This window comes from Galleria mellonella, unplaced genomic scaffold (assembly GCF_026898425.1).
Source record: "Galleria mellonella isolate WM207_F2 unplaced genomic scaffold, CSIRO_AGI_GalMel_v1 utg310, whole genome shotgun sequence".
NCBI classification, from domain to species: Eukaryota; Metazoa; Arthropoda; class Insecta; order Lepidoptera; family Pyralidae; genus Galleria; species Galleria mellonella.
Genome location: NW_026442071.1, coordinates 183,187 through 209,743, shown reverse-complemented (window position 1 = coordinate 209,743; position 26,557 = coordinate 183,187). Strand labels below are relative to the sequence as shown.

The 26,557-nt window shown below is 34.7% G+C and overlaps 3 protein-coding genes across 9 annotated transcripts; 2 read left to right on the top strand and 1 right to left on the bottom strand.

Moving 5' to 3' along the window:
* On the top strand, positions 1-14,919 carry LOC113523508 (DNA repair protein complementing XP-C cells homolog). Of its 2 annotated transcripts, none has more exons than XM_026909490.3 (10): positions 1-500; positions 5,787-5,896; positions 6,130-6,406; positions 6,987-8,567; positions 8,653-8,945; positions 9,465-9,706; positions 10,348-10,573; positions 11,032-11,200; positions 12,962-13,116; positions 13,848-14,919. In XM_026909490.3, exons 1-10 carry the CDS (start codon positions 137-139, stop codon positions 14,043-14,045), a joined length of 3,615 nt encoding a protein of 1,204 aa, XP_026765291.2. In that variant the 5' UTR covers positions 1-136; the 3' UTR covers positions 14,046-14,919. The 2 variants fall into 2 exon arrangements, with proteins under 2 accessions (XP_026765291.2, XP_052751706.1); XM_052895746.1 differs by having other exon boundaries at positions 1-504; positions 5,794-5,896.
* On the bottom strand, positions 14,912-26,054 carry LOC113523509 (muscle LIM protein 1-like). 6 transcript variants are annotated; one of them, XM_031907652.2, is made up of 12 exons: positions 25,897-26,054; positions 25,169-25,302; positions 23,469-23,634; positions 22,346-22,469; positions 21,457-21,553; positions 21,170-21,254; positions 20,913-20,981; positions 19,544-19,840; positions 19,060-19,192; positions 18,795-18,982; positions 17,767-17,920; positions 14,912-16,174 (listed from the first exon to the last, which is right to left on the bottom strand). In XM_031907652.2, exons 2-12 carry the CDS (start codon positions 25,281-25,283, stop codon positions 16,052-16,054), a joined length of 1,551 nt encoding a protein of 516 aa, XP_031763512.1. In that variant the 5' UTR covers positions 25,284-25,302; positions 25,897-26,054; the 3' UTR covers positions 14,912-16,051. The 6 variants fall into 6 exon arrangements, with proteins under 6 accessions (XP_031763512.1, XP_031763510.1, XP_026765292.1 ...); XM_031907650.2 differs by lacking the exons at positions 21,170-21,254; positions 21,457-21,553 and adding an exon at positions 21,712-21,808 and having other exon boundaries at positions 20,913-21,009; XM_026909491.3 differs by lacking the exon at positions 20,913-20,981.
* On the top strand, positions 16,654-17,364 carry LOC113523510 (selenoprotein F). Its single transcript, XM_026909494.3, has one exon. The coding sequence runs from the start codon at positions 16,793-16,795 to the stop codon at positions 17,300-17,302; it is 510 nt and encodes a 169-aa protein (XP_026765295.1). The 5' UTR covers positions 16,654-16,792; the 3' UTR covers positions 17,303-17,364.
* Positions 26,055-26,557: the final 503 nt, after the last annotated feature.

Here is a 26,557-nt window from a genome sequence, read left to right as displayed (position 1 = left end):
CATTGGAAACTGCGCCAATTTGTTTTTATTTCTTTAACTCTTGGAACTGTGTTTTTCTGTACAAATTATATTCTGTACGTTTGTATGTACTAAATATTGGCAAAATCAATTAACCTAGCTACTTGCTAATCATATAATGCCTACTACACGAAAGAAAGTAAATAAAACGATTTATAAGGATGAAAACAGTGAAGAAGAATGCGAACACTTTAGTGATTCTGGTTCCGAAGCAAAAATATCAGATGTAGAATCTAGTACGGATGAGGAGGCAGAATATCATGTATCTTCAGGAGATGAATTTATAAACACAAAACGTAAACATATTAAAACAAAACATGGAAAAAAGAAGAAACCTACCCCATCTCTTTACAGTAAATTAAAATCTCAAATATCTGCTAACGAGAATGAAAAGATAGATGTTTCACATTCTATTTTCTCAATTAAAGATCTAACAGATGCCGACAAACTTTTACCGTCGGTACTGAATTTATCAGAAAGTGGTAAGTCAACATTGGATAATAAATTGAATATTGAATAATATATATATACAGAAACAGAAATACAAACTCACATATAGATAATTTAGAAAATCAATATATATTTAGAAAAGTCGAAATCTTTTCCCAAAGATGCCAATATCTTTTACCATAACTGAACAATGTACTATTAGAACATTTCCCCTGCTATTAACCCCAGGTTGATAATAACTTCCGAATTAACTTTTTTATATTTCTGTTTTTTTCATATTATTCTGGAAATTATAGAATTACACTAACATACATAACTTAGAATTGTGTTAGGTATTAGGAATGATTCTATGGTACTATTACTCTAAACATATGGCCTATTTCTATAATTAAAATCAATATATATTACAGCAAAATTTTTATTTTATCAACTAAATTTCTAATACATTTAAGTCAAAATTATTATAAGTTTAGTTTATGATGCTTCATAAAACAGTTATTTTATGAAACTATTAAATTCAATATCAAGTTAAGAGATAGGTTTAGAGAAATGGTGCCTTACAATTGACTCCAATGTGATTGATTATAGTGTTGTTCTTTATTATCTTATATTATATCTATCATAATTTTACTATTATTATTTATTTGAGAGTGTCATCCTCTGTTGTATATATAAATACATTTTGTAGTCTCAATAGCTCAAACACTTGTGAAATTATTTATTTATTTATTTAGAATCACCAACGTAAGATACAGCAAAATGTTTCTGTATATTACACTAGTGGATTATGGCTAACTGTTCTTACATTTAAAGGAAAGCACAGCATGCTTTGTGTTTAAGAAATATTAAAATAGAATTAAATTATTACAATAGAATTAAATGGCATCAAATTACAAAAAACATTAATTTACTTAAATTACATTAAAAATAAAACAAAACATAATGGCGAGGTACATCAACTTTTTAATTTAGACATGAACATAGAGTGACTGTCAAAATGAATATCAAGTTCAGGCTTAGTTTTGACAATATCATTATACAGGTGTGTTATATAGACAATAGGTGATTTGCAACCCAAGTTTGTTCTGCAAGCTGCATTTTTTAATAGATTGCAAGGATGACGGGGCACTCTAGTAAGTACATTATATACAAGTTTCTCCAGTAGAGGTGGACAATCAATGTGATTATTTACTAACTTGTGAAGATATGACATGTCAAGATAAGATCTGTGGAAACATATTTCCTGAAGGTGAACAAGTTTAATTTTGTCTCTGTAGGTTTTAATATTTCTTGTAATTCTAAAACGATGAAATAGGCTACAGACATATGTAAAGTTTATGTGATGACATTTTTAAGTATTTAAATACATTTTGTTATTATTACACCATTTGGTTAGGTAATTGATGTCTTTCTGAAAACATTCCACATCTGAGGGTTTTGTTATTATCTTCATTATTTCAAAATCATCAGAAAAGAGGAATCCATTACTATGAATACATATTTAAAAGAGCAACACGCAAGTTTCTTGCTCGTTCTTCTTGTGATGAGACAGCTTTCCGAACGAGCGGTAGATTAAAAAAAATGTAATGACTATTCAAAAGTGCTTCAATGTAAGTTTATTTGAATAAATGATTTCTATTCTATTCTATTCTATGCTTAATATTTTGCATAATATCATTGATCAAGACATTGAAGAATAGGGGTCCTAAAATTTAACAAATATATAGTATTTGAAGTAAGATGGACACAGGTTACTTTTTATTTTTTTTTTTTTTTTTTTACAACACAGGGGGCAAACGAGCATGCGGCTCACCTGATGGTAAGTGACTACCGCCGCCCATGATCACCCACAACACCAGCGGCATTGCAGGTGTGCTGCCGGCCTTTTAAAAAGGAATATACTCTTTTCTTGAAGGTTATGTTGTCGTATCGGTTCGGAAATACTGCTGCTGGAAGTTGATTCCAAAGAATGGTTGTGCGTGGAAGAAAGTGCCTTGAAAAACGCACGGTGGAAGACCGCCACTCGTCCAGATGATTGGGATGAAACTTTAGTTTGTGGCGGGTTGTACGGTGGTGAAAATCAGCAAAACACTCCCCATGATAAATTCGGTAGAAGATGCACAGAGACGTTTGTAAGGCGTTGACTATCGATTTCGAATACTTTGAATGCGGTCTAACGGAAGGAGTGGTACTGTGGCGCTCCTGCCCACAGGTGAGAACAGTATTCCATATGCGGCCTGACTTGGGCTTTATATAATTTCAGGCGGTGTTCTGGCATGAAATATCGTCTCACCCTATTGAGTACTCCTAACTTTTTGGAAGATATCTTAGCCTTCTCCTCCAGATGACCGCATGGACGTCGCAAGATATATCAACGCCCAGAATTCCTAGACTTGAAGAAATCTTTTTATCAAGGGAAGTTGCCCTGAAAGTGAGGAGATACGACAAACGGCGTCTTTTTTGCGGTAAACGCGCAGACTTGTGTCTTTTTGGGGTTAAATTGGACAAGATTTTGTTCACCCCAGATCGAAACTTGATGGAGTGAAATTTCGATTTCAGAATATTCCGGCACTCATCGGTATGTGCCCGCGAGATCTTTGCATATTATCTCCTGTACTGTCGTCCGCATAGCAATGAATATTACTTATCTGTAACATATCATTGATATGCAGAAGAAACAGAGTCGGAGATAGTACACAGCCTTGCGGGACACCAGCATTCAAAGGTTTTAAATCAGAGCATGCACCGTCGACTACGACCTTAATGCTACGTTCCTTGAGAAAACTGGCGACCCAAATGCACAGTCTCGCAGGCAACCCAAATGAAGGTAGCTTTGAAAGCAGCGCTCTATGCCACACCCGATCAAAGGCCTTCGCAATATCCAGACTAACTGCTAAGGCCTCTCCCTTACTCTCGATTGCCACTGCCCATCGGTGTGTTAAGTAATAAAAGATCACCGGCCGAACGTCCCTGTCGAAAGCCATACTGGCGATCACAGATCAGCCGGTGCTCTTCTAGGTACCGGAGCAGTTGACGGTTAATGATGGATTCCATAACCTTCGAGAATAAGGAAGTGATAGCTATGGGCCTATAGTTAGCTGGATCTGAGCGATCTCCCTTTTTAGGGATCGGATGCACCAGAGCAGTCTTCCAAAACTTTGGGACTATGCCCGATGAGTAGCTAAGCCGAAAAAGACGCGTAAGAACCGGAGCCAACTCTGGTGCGCACGTCCTAAGCACAATTGGAGGAATACCATCAGGCCCACTCGACTTATGGATTTCGAGAGAGAAAAGTGCTCTACGCACTGAGCTATGTGTGAATTTAATGTCAGGCATAGAGCTCCTACAACACGTGATGGTCGGTGGTGGTTTCTCCCCGTCATCCAATGTCGAGTTTGACGCAAAGATGGATCCAAGAAGATCGGCCTTTTCTTTAGCGTTCTGGGCCAACGAGTCATCCTCCCTGCGCAAAGGTGGAAAAGATGACTTACAGAAATTCCCTTGTGCAGCTTTGGCAAGAGACCAGAAAGCTCGAGTCCCAGAGGGCAAACTAGCCAGTCTCTTGCCAATTCTACTAATATGCTCTGACTTCGCTGTGGCTATAACTCTTTTGAAAGACCTAGAGGCAGAGTTATACTTCTTTTTAAGAACACTGGTGTTAGGATCTCGCGACGCCACACCTTTAGCCCAGGTTAGGAAGCACTCCTGTTTCAGACGAGATGCTGTTCTAAGGAGGCTCCATACCAGGGCTGGGATTTCCCGCCGACGGGCACCACAGAGTTAAAATTTCCATTCCCTGAAGCACCACATCAGCAATGGAATCGGCAATATCATCCAGTGTGAAGCAAACCTGCCTCCATGGGTAAGATGCGAAAAAAATCCGCATCTCATCCCAATCTGCCGACCTGTAGTGCCAAATGCGACGTCTACCCGTAGAACGAGGTGGAGTCGGACTCGTATATCGCTCCGCACCAAACAGTGATCCGACGATCCAAGCGGGGCTTCGACGGAGATCACATAGTTGTCTGGGTGGGTGGTCAGAAGAAGGTCCAGCAGTGAAGGTGAATGGTCCAACACATCAGGGATTCGCGTAGGCGAGGAAACAAGCTGTGTCAGACCATAAGCCAAAGCAAAGTCATGAACAGATCTTCCCGCATAGTCGGTTGTATGCGAACCAAGCCATTCGGCATGGTGGGCATTAAAGTCGCCAACAATCACGACTTCAGCGGAAGGAATCTGCTCAAGCAGAGAATCTGTAGCCATTTGGACGTGCTCAATTAGTTGGTCGGTTTCATGTTACCGCTGTGGGACCTGTATAGGCACATAGATTGCAATCTACGCGCAGCCATAGAATGGACAGGTCCGTACCTTCAAGAGTCCCAAGGCGTCGACAGCAGATATCCTCTCTGACATACGCACATACACCGGCACGCGAAACAAAACAATGTTCAAGCTTATACCCCGGGTAGGTCAGGTATGATGTTTCGTTAGGAGGGGATATCTGTGTCTCCGTGAGGAAGAGCAATGCCGGCCGCGCCGTTTCTAGGTGGTGGTGGACAGCGTTCAGGTTTGAATGAATTCCCCTAATATTACAGAGGCTCACATTGAGCAAAGGGGATGCCGCAGAAGTCTTGCTCTGTTTGCCCTTGGTCCCATAGAGCGGAATTTTGCCCCCCCCAGAATACGCAGGGCAGCCCGAGCGTGGTTGCTCGATTCTCCAGCAACATGGCTGCTGGTATACGTTATTTTTTTTAAATTCCACTGCCATGGTATTGAAAGATGGGGGGACGGAGTTGGGGGAGGATTTTAGGATAAGGAAGGGGATGGGTATAGGATGGGCCTCCGGACTCCCTCACTCACCATACGGAATGTGGTCGCACTAAAAGTGCGGCCATTAAATTCTGTGAGGGTGTGGTACTTCCCCGGTCGAGCCGGCCCATTCATGCTGCAATACCATATGGTATTACAGCGTGGCTCTACCACCTACAAATCATCAATCAATATGGAGTGTATCAATCAATATTTCAATCAATCAATATGGAGTGTAGTAACCACACGGATAAAATTACAGGCATAAATTGTTTTTCAAAACTTCTGAATTATTACTTACAAAATACTCAAAAAGTAAACAAAAAAATGTCAATAATTATTAACATTTTAGTTAAGTATCATAGAACTTTTTTAATGATTATCAATATTTCTTATATATAATGTCATATTTTAAAATAATTGATAAATATACAATTACAGTACATATGCTCCATATTCAAAAAATAAAATATTTCTATGTAATACCTATAGTATTTTGTTGATTACAGATAGTAGTGAAGATGAATCGCCTAAAGCAAAGAAACATGTACCGACGTCAGTCACTGAGAAGGATCATCATGTGGATTCAGATAATGAAACTAATATTGAATATAAAGATGTTAGTACAATTTCTTAAGACAAGAATTTTTACTTTGAGTTTAATTTATCTCTTTTTTGAATCACTGACATTTATTGCTACAATTAAAATTACATAATTAGTATATTTTCTCTTGTTATATATATGATATACCTGTACTTTGTCCATTTTAAATATTGTTCTGAGATAAAGTTTCATTGCATTTTTTTTCATGCATCCTTCATAATGCTATATTTTTAATGATAATTTTATAGGTATGGGCAAAAAATCTTCAAGATGACAGTGAGGAGATTGCAAAAAGAAAATTCCTTGAGTTGGAACAGCATAAAACAAAATTTGAGGAAACTAAATCATCTATTAAAAAGTATTCTGCTAAACTTGAAGAAGAAAAAAGTGGTATAAATGTAAAAGACTTATTAGCACTAGGTGAAGAAGTTGTTTCTCCAACTAGATTAATAAAACAGAAAGCTAAATCAAAAAAAGCTAGACAAGATAGTGATTCTGATATAGATGAATGGGAAGAAGTTAAAGGTAATTTAAAAATTTTGTTACTTTTTATATTAATTTCATTTCATTCATGCGATTTTTACATGAAATCTTTGATTATTTTACATATTTAAGGGCGGAGGCATACTCACCACAGAATTGCCTGTGTTCATCCTAAGATCTGAGCTGTTCTCTCGGTTATGTGCAAAAACATGTATATTATAATATTAAGTATATTATGCATATTTTTTTAAAGGCAATGCCCCCCCTCCCCCACCCCAAGAAACTAAATACGGCAGTTATAATAGTATCCATTGGGAACTTTAATTTCTGCATATTTTTTTTGTTACTTAGAACATGACAAATTTTCATCCACATCAATTGGATATAATAGAGAAACAGATAAGTTTTGTATCAATATGTATTTAATATTTAAAAAAATACTAATTAACGGTAATTTTTATGTAGTCATGATAACAGATGCTTGGTGCCTAGTTTTCAGTTTCTAAGCCAATTTCATTGTAAGTTATAATGCAGTTTGTGCAAAAGTCCTGTCAGACCTATGCCATCTTTTATGCTTTTTCAGTTGTTATTACACTTCAACACACTTCATTATAATTTTCAGAGAATAAAGCAATACCCCAACAAGGTTTAGAACTTATTGTTGATTTTCCTGGAGCAGTTTGTAGAAAAACTAAAACAATTGATATAGAAATGATGATGAAACGTAAAATGAATAGAGTGAAGAAAGAATATCAAATTTACATGCACAAGGTGCATGTTTTGTGTTGGTTAGGTCATGGAAATTATGTCAGTCGTGTCATTAATGACCAGGAAATTATGGCAGCTGCATTGAAAATGGTCCCAGCAAAAGAATGTTACCCAGGAGAACGAGTAGACATGAAATACATAGAACAAATAACAATTTGGTACAAAGATAAGCTAATATTAAAACAAGACAAAAATGAAGACAAATTTAGACCTAAAGCCCCACCTCTTAAAGAGATACTACTGGGACAAATCAAAAGTAGAATAGCTACAACAAAAAAATACATAGTATTTATATTTGTATCAATGTTAAGAGCTCTTGGTTTACAATGCCGTGTGATGTTTAATTTTGTTACATTACCTATTAGACCACCAAGTTCAGAGCTATGTTCACTTTCTATAAAAAAAAAAAATAAAAGCACTATTGAAAAACCAGATCAACTCAATAAATCTAGTAATACTAAAGATAAAGTAAAAACATCTAGTAAAGTAAAAGCTAATTCCAAAATTTTACAAGTTGATGGCATTGATGACATAAACATATCTTCTGATGACATTGATTCAGAAAACATATTTCAATTAGATGGAAGTAATGATACACTAAGTGTACAAACTAGAAAGACTAGATCTACAAAAGCTAAAAATATGGTTAATGAACATGACATTAGCAAAGAAGATGTATCACCACCAAAGAGATCAAAAAAAAGCCCAAACCTTAATTCAACAAAGGTGTCTAAAACAAAGGAAAATGTACAACAACATGCTATCTCTGTACAGGAAAAAGATAAAATTGAACCTAATAAAAGTAACATATCCAAAGTAACTCCAAAGAAATCTAAGGATTACCTTCCCCAGAATAATGATAATCAAGTAACAAATAAAAAAAGTAGTAATTATTTGTCTCGTAAAAGTGGAAAAACCGATACTAAAAATAGTTTAGATAAAAAAAATTCCTTACCAGAAAAAAATATAACTGAAACCAAACCACCAGAAATTGTTATTACACATGAAACTGAAAATGTATCTAGTGAATATTTTGATAATAAAGACCTCAATAATAGTGATAATTTGCGACTTTCTAGAAAAAGATCCAGAACTACTAATCCTACTCTTTCTCAAAAAAGTGTTAAACCAGAAGACCCAAAGAATGTTATTAAAATCAAATCAAGAACAAAAAGTGCTCCAATTAAAACAGAAACAAGCAAATATTTTAGTGACAGCGATGATAAGAATCAAATTAAAAAGCCTAAGATAAAATTAGGCTTAAAATCTAATAAATCAAAGATAGATGTAATGGAAGACAAAAAGCGTGTGAGTCACAGAGATCTTACAAAGCCAAAAACAAATTCTAAGAGTGATATTACTGGTGATTTGGTAAAAATTGTTAAGAATCGGATCAAAGAAGCTAAAGAGGATACAAAGCAGCATATTGTTAAAGGTTTGTGTTACAATCTAAATAATGAATTTTGTAACCTTAAAGTTATACATTATTAAAAAAAACTGCTATGAAATTATATTTGCAGGTAAAAATAAAAAAGATTCAGATGAAGACAGTGATTTCTTACCAGAAGAAATTGTAAAAAGCCGGGAATCTGAGAGCGACAACGATTTCAAACCATCTAAAATCAGTCCAAAACCGAGTACTAGTCGTAAACCAAGCACAGGTCGTAAAATAGATCGTCGTGTTGTGTCGACAGATGATGAAGCACCTCAGAAAAAAATTGATGTTTGGTGTGAAGTATTTGTGGAGGAGCTTGAGCAATGGGTTTGTGTTGATGTTATTACAGGAAAAATTCACTGTGCCGATTATATTTATGTAAGTATCTTTTAACATAACATAAATGTGTCCTATTTCTGATTTTTTTTATCATAAAACAAATAGATTTAATTGTACTGACCTTATATTATAAAATGTTTTAGACTTGGAATCATCAGCAAACAATGGTTTTTATAAGCGAAAACCATTGTTTGCTGATGATAATGAAATAGTAAGCCTGGCTTAACTTACGTCTAGTGTGAATGAAAAACTAATATTCTGTTGTCATTCTCTTTTACCTCTAAAAGATTATCGAAAGGATTAGAAGACTATGACCAAGTTATATGAAAAATGTATCTATCATTAGAATTCATATGCTTCTAGCTGTAATTCAAAATAATAATTATGACTCAGTAGGGATACTCCAGCCATTGTGGTGAATGTAATTGATTGGAGCAGAGTATATAAGAAACTTACGTAGTAGGAAAATATATATACGGCTTGATATTTAAATATCAAATAAATTTAAATTAGAACTGCTGAAGTAATTTTAATTTTAATAGATGTTTCAAAATTTAGGGTCGGGCAACACATCCTGTATGCTATGTTGTTGGTTGGGACAACAACAATTATCTAAAGGACGTGACTCGTAGATATGTACCACATTGGAATACAGTTACAAGGAAACAGCGTGTAGAACCTGGTTGGTGGAATAAAGCCATAGAACCCTGGCTGGGACCCAAAACTGCCAAAGATAGAGAGGAAGACCAATATTTGGATAGAATGCAATTAGAAGCTCCATTGCCTAAAAGTATTGCAGAGTTAGTATTCTCCATTAATATTCTTTATTAATATTATTTTTTTGTTATTTTACAACAGAAATTTAAAAGGACTATTTAAGGCCTGAGGGGGAAATCTCAAAAAATTTAATCTTTTATATTAACAGGTACTTCTGTGCTATGTTTTGTTCATACAAATACTAATATGCAAATACCCTTTATCAATCGTGTGAAAATAAAAACTATATTCCACCAGGCCACTACTTTCTTTCCTATGGGTATCGTAAGAGGCGACTAAGGGAGGATGAGGAATATTTTTTAAGGATGATAATGGAATGGCAACCCCGCGTGCGCTATTAGTATACGCTGACGAGGCACCAGTGATTGATGATAAGTAAAAATGAAAGCAGGTCAATTAGCCCATCGTGACGAATTCAATAAGAATTAACTAAGATGGTGTCCAGGGGGAACCGCGTGGAGGTCAACCTGATAGGGTATGTTGCTAGCAATGGGGCTGGTAGACCCCATTACTAACAATTTATATATATATATATATATATATATATATATATATATATATATATATATATATATATATATATATATATATATATATATATATATATATATATATATATGCGTTCTGCCTAATCATACTTTAGAGCATTATATAACATTTTTAGATACAAAAACCACCCATTATACGCCTTGAAACGTCATTTATTAAAGTTCGAAGCTATATACCCACCGGATGCAGCAACTTTAGGCTTTGTGCGACAAGAGGCTGTATATGCTAGAGAGTGCGTCTATGTTTGCCGGTCCCGAGATACATGGCTCAAAGAAGCGAAGGTGGTACGTTTGGGTGAAAATCCATACAAAATAGTGAAAGCAAGACCTAAGTGGGATAAGGTATGTAAAACATATAGAGCATATACATGTTGTACGCCCCAACCCTCTATAATTTTATAATAATCGCTGTAATCGTAACCGACTGAAAAATATAACAAAGTCAAGCATAACAAGTTTTTTTTGTCAAATAACTCGAACTAAGACAAATGCTATTTTTCAAAAGACTGCTGCGTTGTAGTAGTCTATAATATCCCTTTACATATTTGTCAAAGCGATTTATTTATATAAACCGACCGGCGGAAAACGATTCTAGTACTTTTTTGTAACACCTTCAGAGCGAGATGATGATTTTCGATCACTTACCATATCAGGTGAGCCGTAACCTAATATATTAAACAAATCAATAAAACGTGAAATGAATGATTATAAATTAAGTTAGTGGTATTACAATTTCAACAGTCTTAACATAAATTTAAATTACTTTATCTATAGTTTATAATAATATTTCGTTATTTCAGCTTTCTAACAAATTAATTACTGATAAACCACTTGAATTATTTGGGCCATGGCAAGTTCAAGATTATGAGCCGCCGGTAGCAGAGAATGGAATCGTTCCTCGTAATGCATATGGAAATGTCGAGCTATTCAAAGACTGCATGCTTCCTAAAGGAACTGTCCATATAAAATGTAAGAATTATAGTATTACTACTTGTACTTAATTCACTTGAACAAAATAAAAAGTAGCTTACGAGGTTTGTCCGGAAAGTACGTATAAAAGTTTTTTAAAAATTTTATTTTACAATTATTCAGGTAAATCAATTTTATCCCCTTCAAAGTACTCCCCCTGTGACATAATGCACTTGTGCCAACGCCGTTTCCACTGTGAGAAGGCTCCTTGAAAGTCCTCTGGTTGTAGGTTTCTCAGCTGCCCCGTCGTAGCTTTTTTTATCTCATTTATGTCCCCCAAATGCCGCCCCCGAAGTACCAATTTGGTTTTTGGGAACAAGAAGAAGTCACACGGGGCCAAATCCGGCGAATAGGGGGGCCTCGGTCACCGTAATGGAATTTTTACTCAAAAACTCACGGACAACAAGAGAGGTGTGGGCAGGGGCATTGTCGTGGTGAAGAATCCAACGCCCCTCTCGCGCCAATTCTGGACGAACTCGTGCCACACGAGCTTTGAGGCGTCTGAGCACATCGACGTAGAATTTTCCATCAACTGTCTGGCCTGGAGGGACGAATTCTTGATGGACAATCCCCCGAACATATAAAAACAATCAACATTGTCTTGACATTTGAGCGGGATTTTCTTGATTTTTTTGTTCGTGGTTCCCCGGATGTCTTATCGAATTAGATCGGCAAAAATTTCACGGCTATTCTTGCCGAGTTCGAGAGAAACTTGATTACGACGCGCTGCTCTTCAACGGAAGCGGGCTCCATGCCGACGGGGTTTCGTTAAGAGGTAACTTCACAGATGGCGTGACAAGCCAGTTCGCACCGCACGGCGGTCAGACCAGAACTGAATTGTTAGGGACATAAGGAAGGGGTCCTGCGCTTACCTGGCCTCCCCACTCCTCTTTCTCGCATTCCAGAACACTTTTATACGAACTTTCCGGACAGACCTCGTATATGTCGTGGTCAGATCTTAGAACTGATTACTTCATGGTGTGGCCAACCATTTCATGAACTGGTTGTATATCACAATGTGGCCAGCTAAAACTGAATATATCATGAATAAACGACAATGTTTGATGATATGTTAATCCACGTTTGGATCATTCAATCATTAATGTGTGGTTTCTTTTGAGTGTCTTTCATAAAATTCTAATAATTTTGCTTCACTTGATTTAATTGCCACATTATTATTAGCTTTTTATCAGTATAATTATTTTCTGTCTCCATGAAGCATTACAAAAATAAAACAATATCAGGGCCTCTAACTGTGGATAATAATTACTAATGTTTGATTATATCATGAAGTAGCTGTGTTTAGCTTTTCATATCGACGAATGCTGATTATTCAATGATCTGACCAGACCACATCATGATATGGACAGGGGGTATTTTCTATATAATGAACATAAATATTTCTTAAAATGGTCAGTCAGATATATACATGGTATTTTGTGTGGAAAAGGCTCCAAGCTATATATTATGTGTGTTCCAAATTTTTTGAGAATTTGTTTAAAATTAAGGCCCCAAAATAACAAAGAAACTTATATTTATTACTAATTTTTACCTTTACTACTTTGTCCTCATAACCGAATTATATTATTAACCAGGAATGAAATGTTATGTCTTTCCATCTCAAAATCTACATGAACAAACTCATTTTTATAATAATAGTAAAAACTAAGGATTAGAAAGGATATTGTGTTCATAATGCTTGAATTCCAGCTCAAAGTGTTAACAAGTATTTTGCTTTATATTTTTATTCCATATTTCCAGTGCCTGGCCTTAACAAAGTGGCCAGAAAATTGAATATTGATTGTGCACCAGCAATGACTGGGTTTGATTTCAATGGAGGCTGGAGCCACCCAGTTTTTGATGGATTTGTAGTTTGCAAGGAGTTTGAGGAAATTGTCACAGATGCATGGATAAAGGTTGGTTTATATAATATCAATGTGATGTTTCATTATTTTATTTATTCTTTAGTACATATATATGTACATGACGGACTTAATTCTGAAAGCATTGTCTCCCAGTCAACCATAATTATATTATAGTAGTTGTATTTCAAATAGTATTTTTACTAATTTAATAAAATTTTAACTATATGATGATACCTAGGAGACATTTAAGTAAATATATATGAAAAGCAAATAAGAGGAAAATAGTAATTTATAGTATTCTTGTCTATCTGTATGTTTTTTCTGACATTATGCGAAAACTAATGCACCAAATTGGATGCAGTTGCTACAGATGAGTAAAGGTTCCCCGTGGGCTAACAGACCTACCTTTTCATCCTCACCTATCATCCCCCACTGGTGCCACGCTAGTGTATAACGTTAGCGCAAGCAGCATTATCATCAATTAAAAAAGTAATAGGGTTGTTAAACTCCATTACTAACGATTCCTTTCTCCCAGAATTTAGTGTTAGAAGTTTTATCTTTAATTCTTATCTAGATGTGATCTATATCATTGTCTAAAATCTACGCACACGAAATTTCGTGAAATATAACTTTATTTGATCGTATAATGAGTAATATATTATTATAAAAAGTATTATTCAATACTTATTTCCAATAAATATATACTCGTACTGTAAAACCTTCAAAGACATACTCGTATTCATATATCAAAACAAATTTCAATATAAATTAATTCATTAAAGGACCAAGAGGAACAGCAACGCAAAGAAATAGAAAAAACAGAAGCAAGAGTTTATGGTAACTGGAAACGACTAATAAAAGGACTATTAATAAGGGAGCGCCTAAAGTACAAATACGGGTTCCAAGAGCCAAGTACCAGTGCAATGCAAAGTAGCAAGAAAGGAAAAGGACCTAGATTTGTTGTTAAGAAAAAGACCTGAATCAAAATTAAAAGACCATTCATTAATTGCGTTTTAATTGTTGTTGCTTTTAGTCTTATAATAATTCCTCTTATTTTAATAAAATCGTAAATGATAGTTTGATCATTGAAAAAAAAAAAACAGATGTTATGTTGTGAGTTGTGACATTAAAATTGTTTTCAATATTTTTTACATTTCGTTATATAATTTTAGTTTAGTTGTTGAATTCCAATGATTATGAATCATTTGTTAATTGTATTTTGTCATATGAATTTACGGGTATTTTAATATATATTAAATGTATCTGTTTATAGTCTATTTATCTATACTTTATTATGTAAACAATTACCACTCCGATAGGATGAGTTCTCTATGGTATCACTTATTGAAATATAAAAAAAAATCATATACACACGTGTGTGTCTTATGTATACTTTAGTTCTGATAAAGAAAATTTTAATTAATTAATAATAATTTTCATCAACATGATACATGTGATATTTTGTAAGTATACTTTAATAAACATAATTCATCGGACGATGGACACATGATAGCTAATTATAGATGAATAGACCTGGTAACATGGATAATTTTCTATTTTCAATTTGTAAAGAAAGGTGATCCATGTACGTAATTTTAACCAGCCAACTTATACCGACTCTTGAATCAGCCGCCTACTAACAATTAAGATTTTAAATTTAGTTTTAAGCAGATGATTACTTTTAGATTTCTACATTGGATTGTCTATTGTACTAAAAAAAAAATCATATTGCCTATGTCTTTATTTTAGTGATATTGTTATTTTATAATGTTTTAATACTTATTATTTCTTACAGAATAAATTGCATGTGGATGTTTACTCATTTTTGAATAAATGAAAAGCAAAATTCAATAATTTTTTTATTGAGTAAAAATAATAAATTATACAATTGTCTTATGATTATTGTCATATGCGATAAGCTGTCTTAATTTAAACATTAAATCTGATTTATTGTGCATGTTATGTGGCAGAAGCTCGAAAAGCATATATAGTTAACATTTACACGCACAGTTTAGTGTGCCGGAAGCAATAATATATGACAAAATATCAAAATTTATATGTACAAAAAATCTTTGATGTATATATAAAAATATGTAAAGCTCGACTGTAAAAATAAAAAACCTTGTCATGTTGTAGAAAACAATTGGTGCTAGTTTCTTTTAGTTGATTGGTGTCAAAGTATGATGGTTTGTACTTTAAAAAATGCATATTTATTTGCTAGAATAAAATGGCGAATACAACAATAGTCCCGTTAAACTCTATAGGCATGCAATTATTTGTTTTTCAAAAATTTATATGTTCAATATTTAATATATTTAATTCACCAGGGTGTAAAAATGTATATATTGTTGATAATTATGTAAGGGTCAAATATTATTATGTGGAGTCAAATATGATGCCCAAAATACAGGTTTTTTATTTTTCTAATCAGACTTCATTGACACTTCAGACCTTGTCATTAAGATCTGGTCGGTCGAAACGATTGCTTATTTGCAATCTTATCCGCGTTTACAGGATAGTTTTATGCTTAACCCCACATCACTAAAGTGATTTGTGGAAGTATAATCACAATGCCATATTTATTTTTTATATATTTTTTAATAGTTAATTCGATTTTTTTTTTTTTATATTTTAATTATTTATTACTTCTTATTTCTACATTAAGTCTATGCACCTTACATTCTACAATATTTTATGACGAATCTATAAACTAAGGGCCCAGACACATTCATCACAATTTGTACATATATGAAAGGAATGTAACCTTTAATTTATATCTTCCTATCATAAAATTATTGCACTTACATAAAATCTATTATATATATATCTATTTCTTTATTAGTCTCTTTGGATAAAATCAACCATTATTAAAACCAGTTTAATAAATGGTAAGATCAGCAGATAAGAGGTAGCAATAGATTAAATTCCTTTCACGCTACCATTTAAAGTATTTTAAAATCCTATAAAGTCCAGCTTCATAGTTTAACTAAGCCATTGTTAATGTGCCTGCGCCCATACCGAAACCAACACCTTTCGGGCCGAAATTTCTACCATAACAACCTCTGCAGTAAATTTCGCCATTAGGTCCATCATTTAAGTTGGTGGAATCCTGTAACAATACAAAATGATCAAATAAGTTATTTATTTTCATAAAATTTCTAGTCAATATGAAATAGGCGAAGACATTCTTTTCATGGAAGGGTAGAAAGCCAGCGAGCTTTCGAGGAAACTCCACTAGCATTGATTGACATTTTTATAGGGAGTTCTTTTAATATACAATTGCGTCACAAAATTATATTCCTAGATAAATATGATAAAGATACGGCGAAAAAAAAGTTGTGTTTTCTTTCATAACGCATACAGTTTGTTCCTTTTTTATTTTATTTTTTTTTTCAATGAATAGGTTAACATTCCATTATAATCCATATAATAAAAATGTCGTGTCGATAATTAAAAAGAAAACTTACTACATTAGACTTTTAAGTCTCAGCTCTTTGCTCTACTTCGAAAATTCTAAAAAATATGGCATGTCAACTCACAAACGTCAATGTCAATGATATGTTAACTGTCTAAGTACATAAGTCTATTCCTATTGTCAGTGTCAGTTGCTCTACGAAGACTAATTGTCAAAATTTGTAATTCGTAGGTTAGTTAGTTATTTTGCATAAATAAAATTAAAAATTTAGTTTTTTTTTTTCGTGTATATAGCTTATAATCAATATTAATAATGGTATCTTGTAATATCTTTTATTTATCAATTTTACTTCTCTCTATAATTTCTATACAAAAAAGTAACGCGGAATTCTCGACAGAAGACTGTGCAGCACTTGGATTTATTAAAGCTAATCTATTATGTTCTTCTTGTGATCAACTCAAAGACTTCAGTTTAGACGAACTAGTAGTACATTGTAAAGAATGCTGCCATAAAGACGTAACAGCCCCGAAGGAGAAAAAATATGCCCGTGCTGTACTCGAAGTTTGTACATGCAAATTTCCAGCATATCCACAAATCCAAGCATTTGTGAAAAGTGATCGACCTGCTAAGTTTCCAAATTTGCAAATTAAGTATGTTCGCGGTCTTGACCCCATTATTAAGTTGCTGGATAAAGACGGCATCGTAAGAGACACTGTTGCTATTGAAAAATGGAATACGGACTCTGTGGAAGAATTTTTGAGAACTCATCTTGATAAGGAAGAAGATGATGACCGTCATTACTTGAAAACTAATCAAATTTAGATACATTTATCCCTAATTAAATAAATGTAAAAGATAATAAAAAGGTTTGTTTTATTGCTATATGAATTATATTTAGTTGCTTTTAAAAATCACATCATACATGATTCAGTCTGTTATAAAAATAATTTTACAGATGAGTGTTATAAGTAGAAATTAGTTTTCCTAATTTATTATCATTAATAAAAGTAGTAACATTTTATAGAACTTACAAAAATTTGTAGGTTAATATTTTAGGATAGATGAATCTATTACACATTATTATAATTTCAAAGCCTTAATAGATTTTAAAAATAGGGTGTCAATATATTCATCTTAATTGTACAAGTACTATATGATGCCAGTATAAAATATAGTGGCTATGAATTAAGAAAAGTTTATAAAACTATATAATTTAGAAAATAGTACAGTCTATCTGTCATATCTACTTATCTGTAACTCTCATAAATAACAAATATTTCACTTACCAGAGATCTATGACAGTCCGCACATGAGAAGCACCGTCTGTGCCATGTGCCATTCTTGGAGTGCATTTGTTCAGCAGCATACACTGGGAATCCGCATCGAGGGCAACCATGTCCTTTGGCAGCCTTCTGACCAGTGAATGGAAGCTGCTCTGTGCTGTAGAATATTTTATTCATTAATATTAAGTAATGCTTAACAATACATCTAAATACTAGTTAACTAATATAAGAAATAGAATGATTACCATTTATCATCATTGTTACAATTTATCCATCATCTACTATGTACTAACCAGTTGTGTCCTTCATATTTCTCCACAAAATATAATTTTTTGACTTCTTATTGCTATACCATTATTTAATAATATAAATTATTATTAGTTTATCAGTTGTTAACTATCCACTGCTGAACATAGGCCTTCTCCATAAGGGAAGCTTTGTTAGTAGATGCCACACTTGGAAGGTAGGTTAGCAACTGCAATAAGACTTTGATGATATTTTAAGAAGGACACTGCTGCCTATCCTTTGACCATTAAGTTCTCTTAGTTACCTCTTATGACACCCATGTGAAAGGAAAGGGTGGCTTATTCTATGCTTGAACTACATGGCATCATCATCATCATCATTTCAGCCATTATTTGTCCACTGTTGGACATAAGCCTTCCCCATAGACTGCCATAAAGCATGGCATGTAATGATGAAATGATCATAAATTTCAGTATTATAATTTCTTAAAACTACAAAAAAAGTATAAAAGGCCAAGATTCCACTTATTTGGATGAATCATTTGATATCCTATACAGAAGACATGTTTCATTGTAATCACATAAATGTGAAAGATAAAATCTGTTTTCTGAATACTATAATATTTTAATTCAATATTAAGTTTAACTGAGTGTAAAAAACAAACATGAACATTATGTATGTACTGTACTATCTTATATTGAACACATTCATTCACAACTTACAACTATAAAAAACATATTGTCAAATATGACAGTAAATAACGATGATGATTTATTTGAACTTACTAGGTGATGGTAGGTTCCGCATCTGTGGACACGAGTGTAGGAGCATGGCCGAAGCCAAATCCTTTTGGCCCGAATAGTTTAGCATAACAAGCACGGCAGTGGATCTCCCTGTCGGGGCCATCACACGCCAACATCGAGTCCAGAGGTCGGTGGCACTCGGCGCAATTGAAGCATTTCTTGTGCCACATCTGTACACAAGTTAACACATTTTACCACCAACTGTATTAAACTTAATAAAAGAAAATTATTAAAAAGAATGACTTACTGTCCCTTTAGCCAATTGTTGTTCCGCAGCGAATACCATGCCGCCGCAACGTGGGCATCCCTGGCCTTTAGGTGCCTTTATGGAGGTAGTATCAGGATTATAATATGGACGATTAGCAGAAATCTCCTCCTCACTATAAAATACAATAGAAGCACATAAATTTTGACGCCGAAATTACTACAACTTTATAAAAAAATATTAGAATGTTTACTGGTAAACTACTTCAGTTCCTAATCTAAGAATCATTTTGATTTAATTAAATCGGTCCATCATTTGAGAAATGAATAAATAGAACACGGAATAATTATATATATATATATATATATATATATATATATATATATATATATATATATATATATATATATATATATATATATATATATATAAGGAACAACAATATGCGATTTCTAACATAGATGTAAACGTAAAAAGAATTTTATTTAAAAACGTTTTGATGTTGGTAAATAAAATCAATACTCACGTTAAGCCGTCAGTCTGTAAGAATCCAGAGCCGCAAGCGAATCCATAACCATGGGGTCCCCACTTCTTTCCATAGCATGTTTTACAATAGACATCGTTATCCGGGCCGTCGCAAGCTATGATCGAGTCCAATGTCTTGGTGCAGTCACGGCATTTGAAACACTTACGATGCCATTCACGACCCTTTGCCAGGACTTGTTCAGCGGCGAAAACAACGCCACCACACCGTGGGCAACCCTTGCCTGGTGGAGCCTTAATACTGGCGGTATCAATTACCGTCGTCTTTGGAGCTTGGTCACTGTATGAAAAATATTTTAGTGTTATTACGAAGATATTATATTTTTTATATAAGTAATACCACACAATGTAAGTAAATACATATTAATGTATGTATACAATTGGTAGTGATGCGACTGTGAAGTCGATTCTAAGTTTTTTTTTATACTATTTTATATTAACAAACTGATGAACTTGTCTAACGGAAAGCGATACATACATGACAAATCTATATCAATCTACGGATATTCATATGTTCCCGAGCTCCTGAAACTCCACATTAGGTCAATTTCTTGAGCCAGAGATAACACAGGAGAATTTTCTGTGACTCGTCTGTGTATCGTACCAATTTAGTCAGGCGAGTTACAAACGTATGATAGAAAGAAAAATACCTATTTATACACTCCAAAAAAGCAAAGTGTTTCTTATTATAGATATTTTTCTCAATGTTAGTATTGGTGCTCTATGAAAATGAATGGCAAATAATGAAACTGAATATGTAATATTTATTTATGGACACATCTGTCACTGCTACTTTCTCTTACATAACATGAGAAAAAGGACGAATGACCCATTAAAGACGAGTGAATTCGCCGCAGATTGCCATGTTGTAAGCTCAAAAGTCGCGTGGCCGATATTAAAATTAGTTCGTTCGTGAGCGCAGAGCGCGTGCTATTTTCACGCTGGCACGATGCCATCTCTTGTTTGTATTATAAGCTGTTTTTATGAAAGTGACTATGCGATGGAAATAACCTGAACCTGTTTGTAACCTGAGAAGTTATGAGCGTAATTTGTTAAAAAAAATGTTGCATAATTCAGTAAAACGTTAAGTGAATGATAAAAAATGTATCTAACCCCCTTACTTATACCTACAGTTAATAAGTAAAGCCCTTGATATAAATATTAAATTAGTTATTACCAAGTAGCTCAATTTTTTTAAGTAAGAGGGCTAATGTTTAAATGGTAAGGAATATAAAACATTTGCTAAAGCAGTCTATAAGCAAATATAATTTAAATGATTCAGTTAATAATGAAGATTTATAGTCCTATAGACTATATCCTTTTGGGCTCTCGGTAACACACTATCCATATACCTTTGCCACTCCAAGTCCTTTACATCACACATGAGACCCAGGGATGACATCCCCCCGTGTCCAATACCTCTAGGACCAAACTTTATTGCGTAGCATCCTACAGCAAAAGCAAATAAGCGGTATTACTATAGACATCTGAGGAGTACACAGTATAAAGTATTAATTAAGTACAAACACGTCACAAAAGGAATGCAATAATCTAATTAAACTGTGCCCTCGCCAGATGAGTAAATTTGCTTCCTTCAAGTTTCTCTTACCCATTGGCGTAAGGGTCACTCTGCAAAACACCAGCTCCCTTTCCGTAACCATATCCTTTAGGACCAAACTTCTTCCCATAACAGACTAGAGAAAAATACAAGTATAAATGAAAATTACGAAAAAAACATGGGAAAACATGCTTTGAAATTTGATTAAGTACATCAAGAATCACAAATTTAACGAAGGTATGTGTAGTAGGTTAATTATACTTTTTAGGTAAACTGAATTATTTAAAATTTATGATTAAAATGTATTATTATATACGAATAGAGCCAAATAAACAAACCTTTGCAGTAAATGTCTCTATCTGGCCCCTCGCAACAGTTGGTAGAGTCTAGACGTTTTTGGCAGTCGCCGCATTTGAAGCACTCCCTGTGCCACGCCTGGACATATAGTGAAGAGTGAAGGAACATCACGCATGCGAGGTCAAATTCATATCAAGGAGCACACTGTTATTACAATGATGATGATGTTATTGCACAAAAACTACTCAGAAGGGAGAATTCATTGTCAATATCCAAATCAGCAAACTAACAGATACCTCGACAATATATCTCTTTATCTGGTCCATCACAATGCATCATAGAATCAAGAGTCCTGTTGCAATTTAAGCATTTGAAGCATCTCCTGTGATAGCCCTAAAGTATAACAATTGCATAGTTAAGACTTAAATAGAACATTTTGTTTTCAACTATCGTTCCCAATTTATGTGATCCGATTTAATAAACTATGAAATATAGCATTACGTAAATGATAGGTAAATTTAAGTTATAAATTGTATTGGAAATTGTCTGATGACATCATTATATTTTGTGAAATTATATAAAAATTATTAACTCCTTACGAGCTATTCGTAAAAAAATATCGCTCACTAGAGATAGGTTGTTAAAATAGATAAAGACAGCTATTTGTAGATATACCTATATTCAAACAGAAAAATTAAAATAATGGGAACAGATATTATTTTTCATCTTTATCTATATTTTGCTGACGATTCCAATCAATAACTGGGAAATTATATTCAATCGCCAATTCATTAAAAATATAACAAATAAAAGCATTTAAGTTACATTACAGGACGTTAAAAGATTTTCGGCAAAAGCAGTGAGTAATTTATGAAACTTCATCTCTGGCTGTAGTAATATTATACCAGGGCATGTTAGTCGTTAACTAACCTTTCCACGAGCCAACATCTGCTCCGCTGCGTAGACATATCCACCACAACGAGGACATCCTTCACCCGGGGGTGCCTTAGCGATGACTCGTGGCTCCAAGCATGCTCCGTTTGTCCTTACACCCCTGTATACATAGCTAAAGTGATTTACTATTCAAAAGGCTTTTGGTCGAGCAACGATGATAGAAGAGTAGTTAGAAGCCTGCCAGGCGCCGGAGCACTCCGACTGCCCCTACATACTAACACCGGCGAAATGGATTGGCGAAGCAGCTGATGCCGGCGGCGCACCTCCGCCGTAATGGGAGAAGGTAAGGGCTCCCGGCCACCCGCTCCGCACCGGCCTCGCTATACTACTACAGGTATCAACATAGAGGGCGCTTTCCTTATCCCATCACATGTACCAACTATCGGTTAAAGCTAATAGAGAAGCGTTAGTTGAGAGTTAGATATTGTCAGTAGCTAGGAAAGTTAAAAGACAGAAGGTAGTTTACGGCGCATGCCTCCTAGGTGCGTCTGGAGCGAGGCCACAAGCCGTGCTGAGGCTTTACACATTGGTTTCTCACCGTTGCTCCGATGTTTTCGGGTGACCCCGGTCGGATGGGAGGGTTTGGTCAGGGTGGGAGCGCGCTTGAGTCGGCGTGTACCCTTATAGGCGCCACTTCGGGCCCGCGCCGTTCTCGACCGCGCTCCAACTCGTTAACACAACTCAGGGCTGGTAGTCGACTCACTTTATTATTATTTTTTAAAATTATAAATTATAGTCCGATAAACAAAATAAATTAAGCATAGCGAATAAATAACCCTATCCTAAAGTAATTAAAGTACAGTGGCGTGCGTTCACGATGCCGCTGGTTGGCCGAGATGTGTGTCGGCGACCCGCTAGCTCTGCTGCATGGCTGCTCGCGCTCAATTCCTGTTGCGACATAAACGGAGACTGATCATGCACGTGTCAGGCGGCGCATAATGTACAGCCGAGCGCGCGCTTTCTACCAAAGTATGAGTTTATGTACACGCGGTTAATGTTGTTACGTACGGGCCCGAAGGCCGGTCGTCAATGCGACCATAGATAAGGAAAGACCCTCAGTGGCGCGGGCGGCGGGAGTACGAAGAGGGTTTGTACTTACGCGTTCTCCTGTTGCAAGTGGTCGCCGGTATCCATGGAAAGGCAGCCGGCGCCACCACCAAAGCCGTAGCCTTTAGGTCCGAATTTACGCGCGTGGCACACTTTGCAATACAGTTCACCTTCGTGTTCTGAGCAGTTGGTGGAATCCAGCAACTTCTGGCACAGTCCTAAATAAGCAAACAATGTAAATATAATATATAGATGTCGCCAAGTGTTGTTACCCTTAAATTATATAATTTACCGACTTCCAGAAAATGGAGATTCCTAGTCGAAACTATTTTATGTGTACTTATTTTGCAAGATTTTTTTGTCAATTTTGAACTAAATTTGATGTTCTATTTAATTTATATAATAAGCTCTCATTTTGCTCATATATTAATATTGTCAATATTAAAGTCGGCGTCGTAGCTTCGTAGCTATAACCCTAAAAAAGGTAACACTATCCTTTTTAGTTAAAGCCCCTTCCTAATCACATCTAGATCTACTTATAAAAATGAGTAATGTATATTATATAGATTTATTTATACATTATCTACACACATACATCACGCCTGTGTTGCATAGGATAAAAAGAAACAACAGTACGCCAAGTGATCGGTTTAGAGCTCAACTTATTTTTCCACATTTACGAATTTATTTACGAGTACATACTAGTACATACCTACTGTATATAATTTTTTCTCCTTCACTTTTTACATAATAAATAAATTATTGAAAACTAAAATTTTAGTTTCTAATAACATAAAATTAAGTATATACCTAAGTATAATCACAATTTTTTTTTTATCTTACCTCTTAATTTATATTTAATAGCATAAATGTTTGGATAATTAAGAAGATATTTATAATCCAGTCACCCAAGACTATATGTATGTATGTGACTTCGAAAATAAAATAATATATTTTATACAAGTAGAAAAATCTGAGATGCTATAACAATATTTAGTAATATAAATACTACACTTTTGTAAAACTACGTTACTTTGTCCTTAAAGACAATGAATATCTTAATCTGGAAAATCTATCCAAACTCGAAGCAATATAATTTTTTTATTTTCTATAATTCATAGTCTACCAAGAATTGAGCTTAATACTTAATTTATGCAAAGCAAATCTTAGCTACCACTCAACATAACAGAGATTCCATCAATTTCTCTTACAACTTAAAAATTTTAACAACTAAATTATTACTTCCACTTTGCTTTACTCTTAATTAGGTACATACTATATAGCTTAAACAAGCTATTGTACTTGTAAACAAATTAGTAAATTTAAAGAAATAAATTTTATACGAATCATGAATGTACTGAATATTATTGTTTATTACTTATTACGTCATTTTACTCAAAATTTAATTTTTGTTTCTAACTCGTATGGATAACTAAGATGACACAGAATTTGAACTGAGATTAACATCATAGTATTTCAATAAAAACCTACTTATTTTGATTGACTATTAAACAATTATTATTTTCAATAAAGTAGTTTTACTCAAAGTTTTTCCAAAAGACTACAGCATAGCGTCAATCAAATCAGGGGTAAATTGGTTTCTTCAGGATTGGTAACGCGCGCATAATGTCCCTGGTATTGCCATATGCTTGTTTGCCATAGTAGTGGTATTAAAAAATACCCGCATAATTGATTTCGATAAACATTAAAATTTATAAGTATGTAGTTTACTTTATGAGAAAAAGTACATACCGCACTTGAAGCACATCTTGTGCCATTTGAGTCCGCCGGCGACTCGTTCCTCGGCTGCGTACACGGACTTGCCGCATTTCGGACACTTGGGGTTATCTGCTGGTTTGAAAGGCATTGTGCTCGCTTAACTTATCCTGAAACAAAGTAAAATAGAGGTAATTCCTTTTACCTCTTCTGTCGTATTGTATGTATATCTAGTTTGAATTTTATTCACTAAAAGGCTTAAGCGACTTGGATGATACTACAAATCAGAGCAAGTATCGTGTAGGTATTCCATGGAATTAAGTAATTAACTTCACAAAATTATCACAGAATTTCCAACACAAAAGTAATCCTCCATCTGTTAGGTAAAGAGTTGAATCGTTGTCAGAATTCGTTCTAGTTATTGCATCGTTCGTTGGCCGAAATCCAAGTCGCCTGCACCACTTCAATAGCATCCAAACTGACACTTATTGCTCAACAAGCACGTGTTACAAACTATAAGTAAGCTAAGCTCCTTCCGAAAGCTGACACGACGTTTGGAAATTGCGTGAACATTATGGAAACTGAGCGCGCTACGCGTGGGCGGTTTTGTCTACGCTCCTAATTTGGAGTGTTCAGGTAAAGTTACGCTGGAACGCAGCATGTTGCATCTCTAATAATAGTGTGCATTTGAAAGAAGCTAATTCACACGCGGTTACATGGTTTGATGTTATGACAGGATTGCACTTTCACACAAAATCACGGACCTGTTCGTCGAGTCGCTACGAGAGTCGAGCTCCCGGACGCGTATACAGTTCAGGGCGGTGATGCCGAGACTGCGGTGCGCGGAGGTCGAATGATGCGCGAGGGCAACGCGCAACCGTAGTCTATGCGCGAGTTGCACACGGCCCCAGTGGAGGGGCACCATATTGCCGCCCTCGCCACCGCCACCGCCCTCGCCCTCGCCCTCATCACAACCCCATTCAATCTCCATAACACTACCAATTCCTTATATCCTCACCAAACCAATTATTAAGTTAAATAACGGCTGACTTAGTGATCGTAGTTTACAATATTCTTGCCAAGTACCAGAAATACAAGAGATGTTTGTTTTTCATATAAATTCCAATTAAAAGAATAGTAAACAAATGCAGTCTCTTAAACAAGTACTCAAATAATGTACCATATTTTAGATAATGCTAAAAGATAACGTTTTATTATATAAATATTATATTTTAACGTTATTTTTAATTTGTAATAGTAAACATTATGTGGTGACTATTGTCTATTGTCGTGAGATTGCTTGACTGTAATGTGGGAATTCCAAGACTAAATCCTTGCTCTACCCTTCGAAACTTTCAAATTTATATTGCGATAATTTGAAAGCGTCTGAGACTTACTTCATCCTTTGGAGAATTCTGACTTGGA

What these genes read in the sequence shown, in the direction of transcription:
- LOC113523508 (XM_026909490.3), top strand. Translation starts at nt 137, where the DNA reads ATGCCTACTACACGAAAGAAAGTAAATAAAACGATTTATAAGGATGAA. An exon ending in TTGCCTAAAAGTATTGCAGA is followed by an intron (nt 9,707 to 10,347) that starts GTTAGTATTCTC and finishes TAACATTTTTAG; the next exon opens with ATACAAAAACCACCCATTAT. An exon ending in CAAGACCTAAGTGGGATAAG is followed by an intron (nt 10,574 to 11,031) that starts GTATGTAAAACA and finishes TCGTTATTTCAG; the next exon opens with CTTTCTAACAAATTAATTAC.
- LOC113523510 (XM_026909494.3), top strand. Translation starts at nt 16,793, where the DNA reads ATGGTATCTTGTAATATCTTTTATTTATCAATTTTACTTCTCTCTATA.
- LOC113523509 (XM_031907652.2), bottom strand. Translation starts at nt 25,283, where the DNA reads ATGCCTTTCAAACCAGCAGATAACCCCAAGTGTCCGAAATGCGGCAAG. An exon ending in AAGGACTTGGAGTGGCAAAG is followed by an intron (nt 19,841 to 20,912) that starts GTATATGGATAG and finishes TTTTTCATACAG; the next exon opens with TGACCAAGCTCCAAAGACGA. An exon ending in AACAATTGGCTAAAGGGACA is followed by an intron (nt 18,983 to 19,059) that starts GTAAGTCATTCT and finishes ACTTGTGTACAG; the next exon opens with ATGTGGCACAAGAAATGCTT.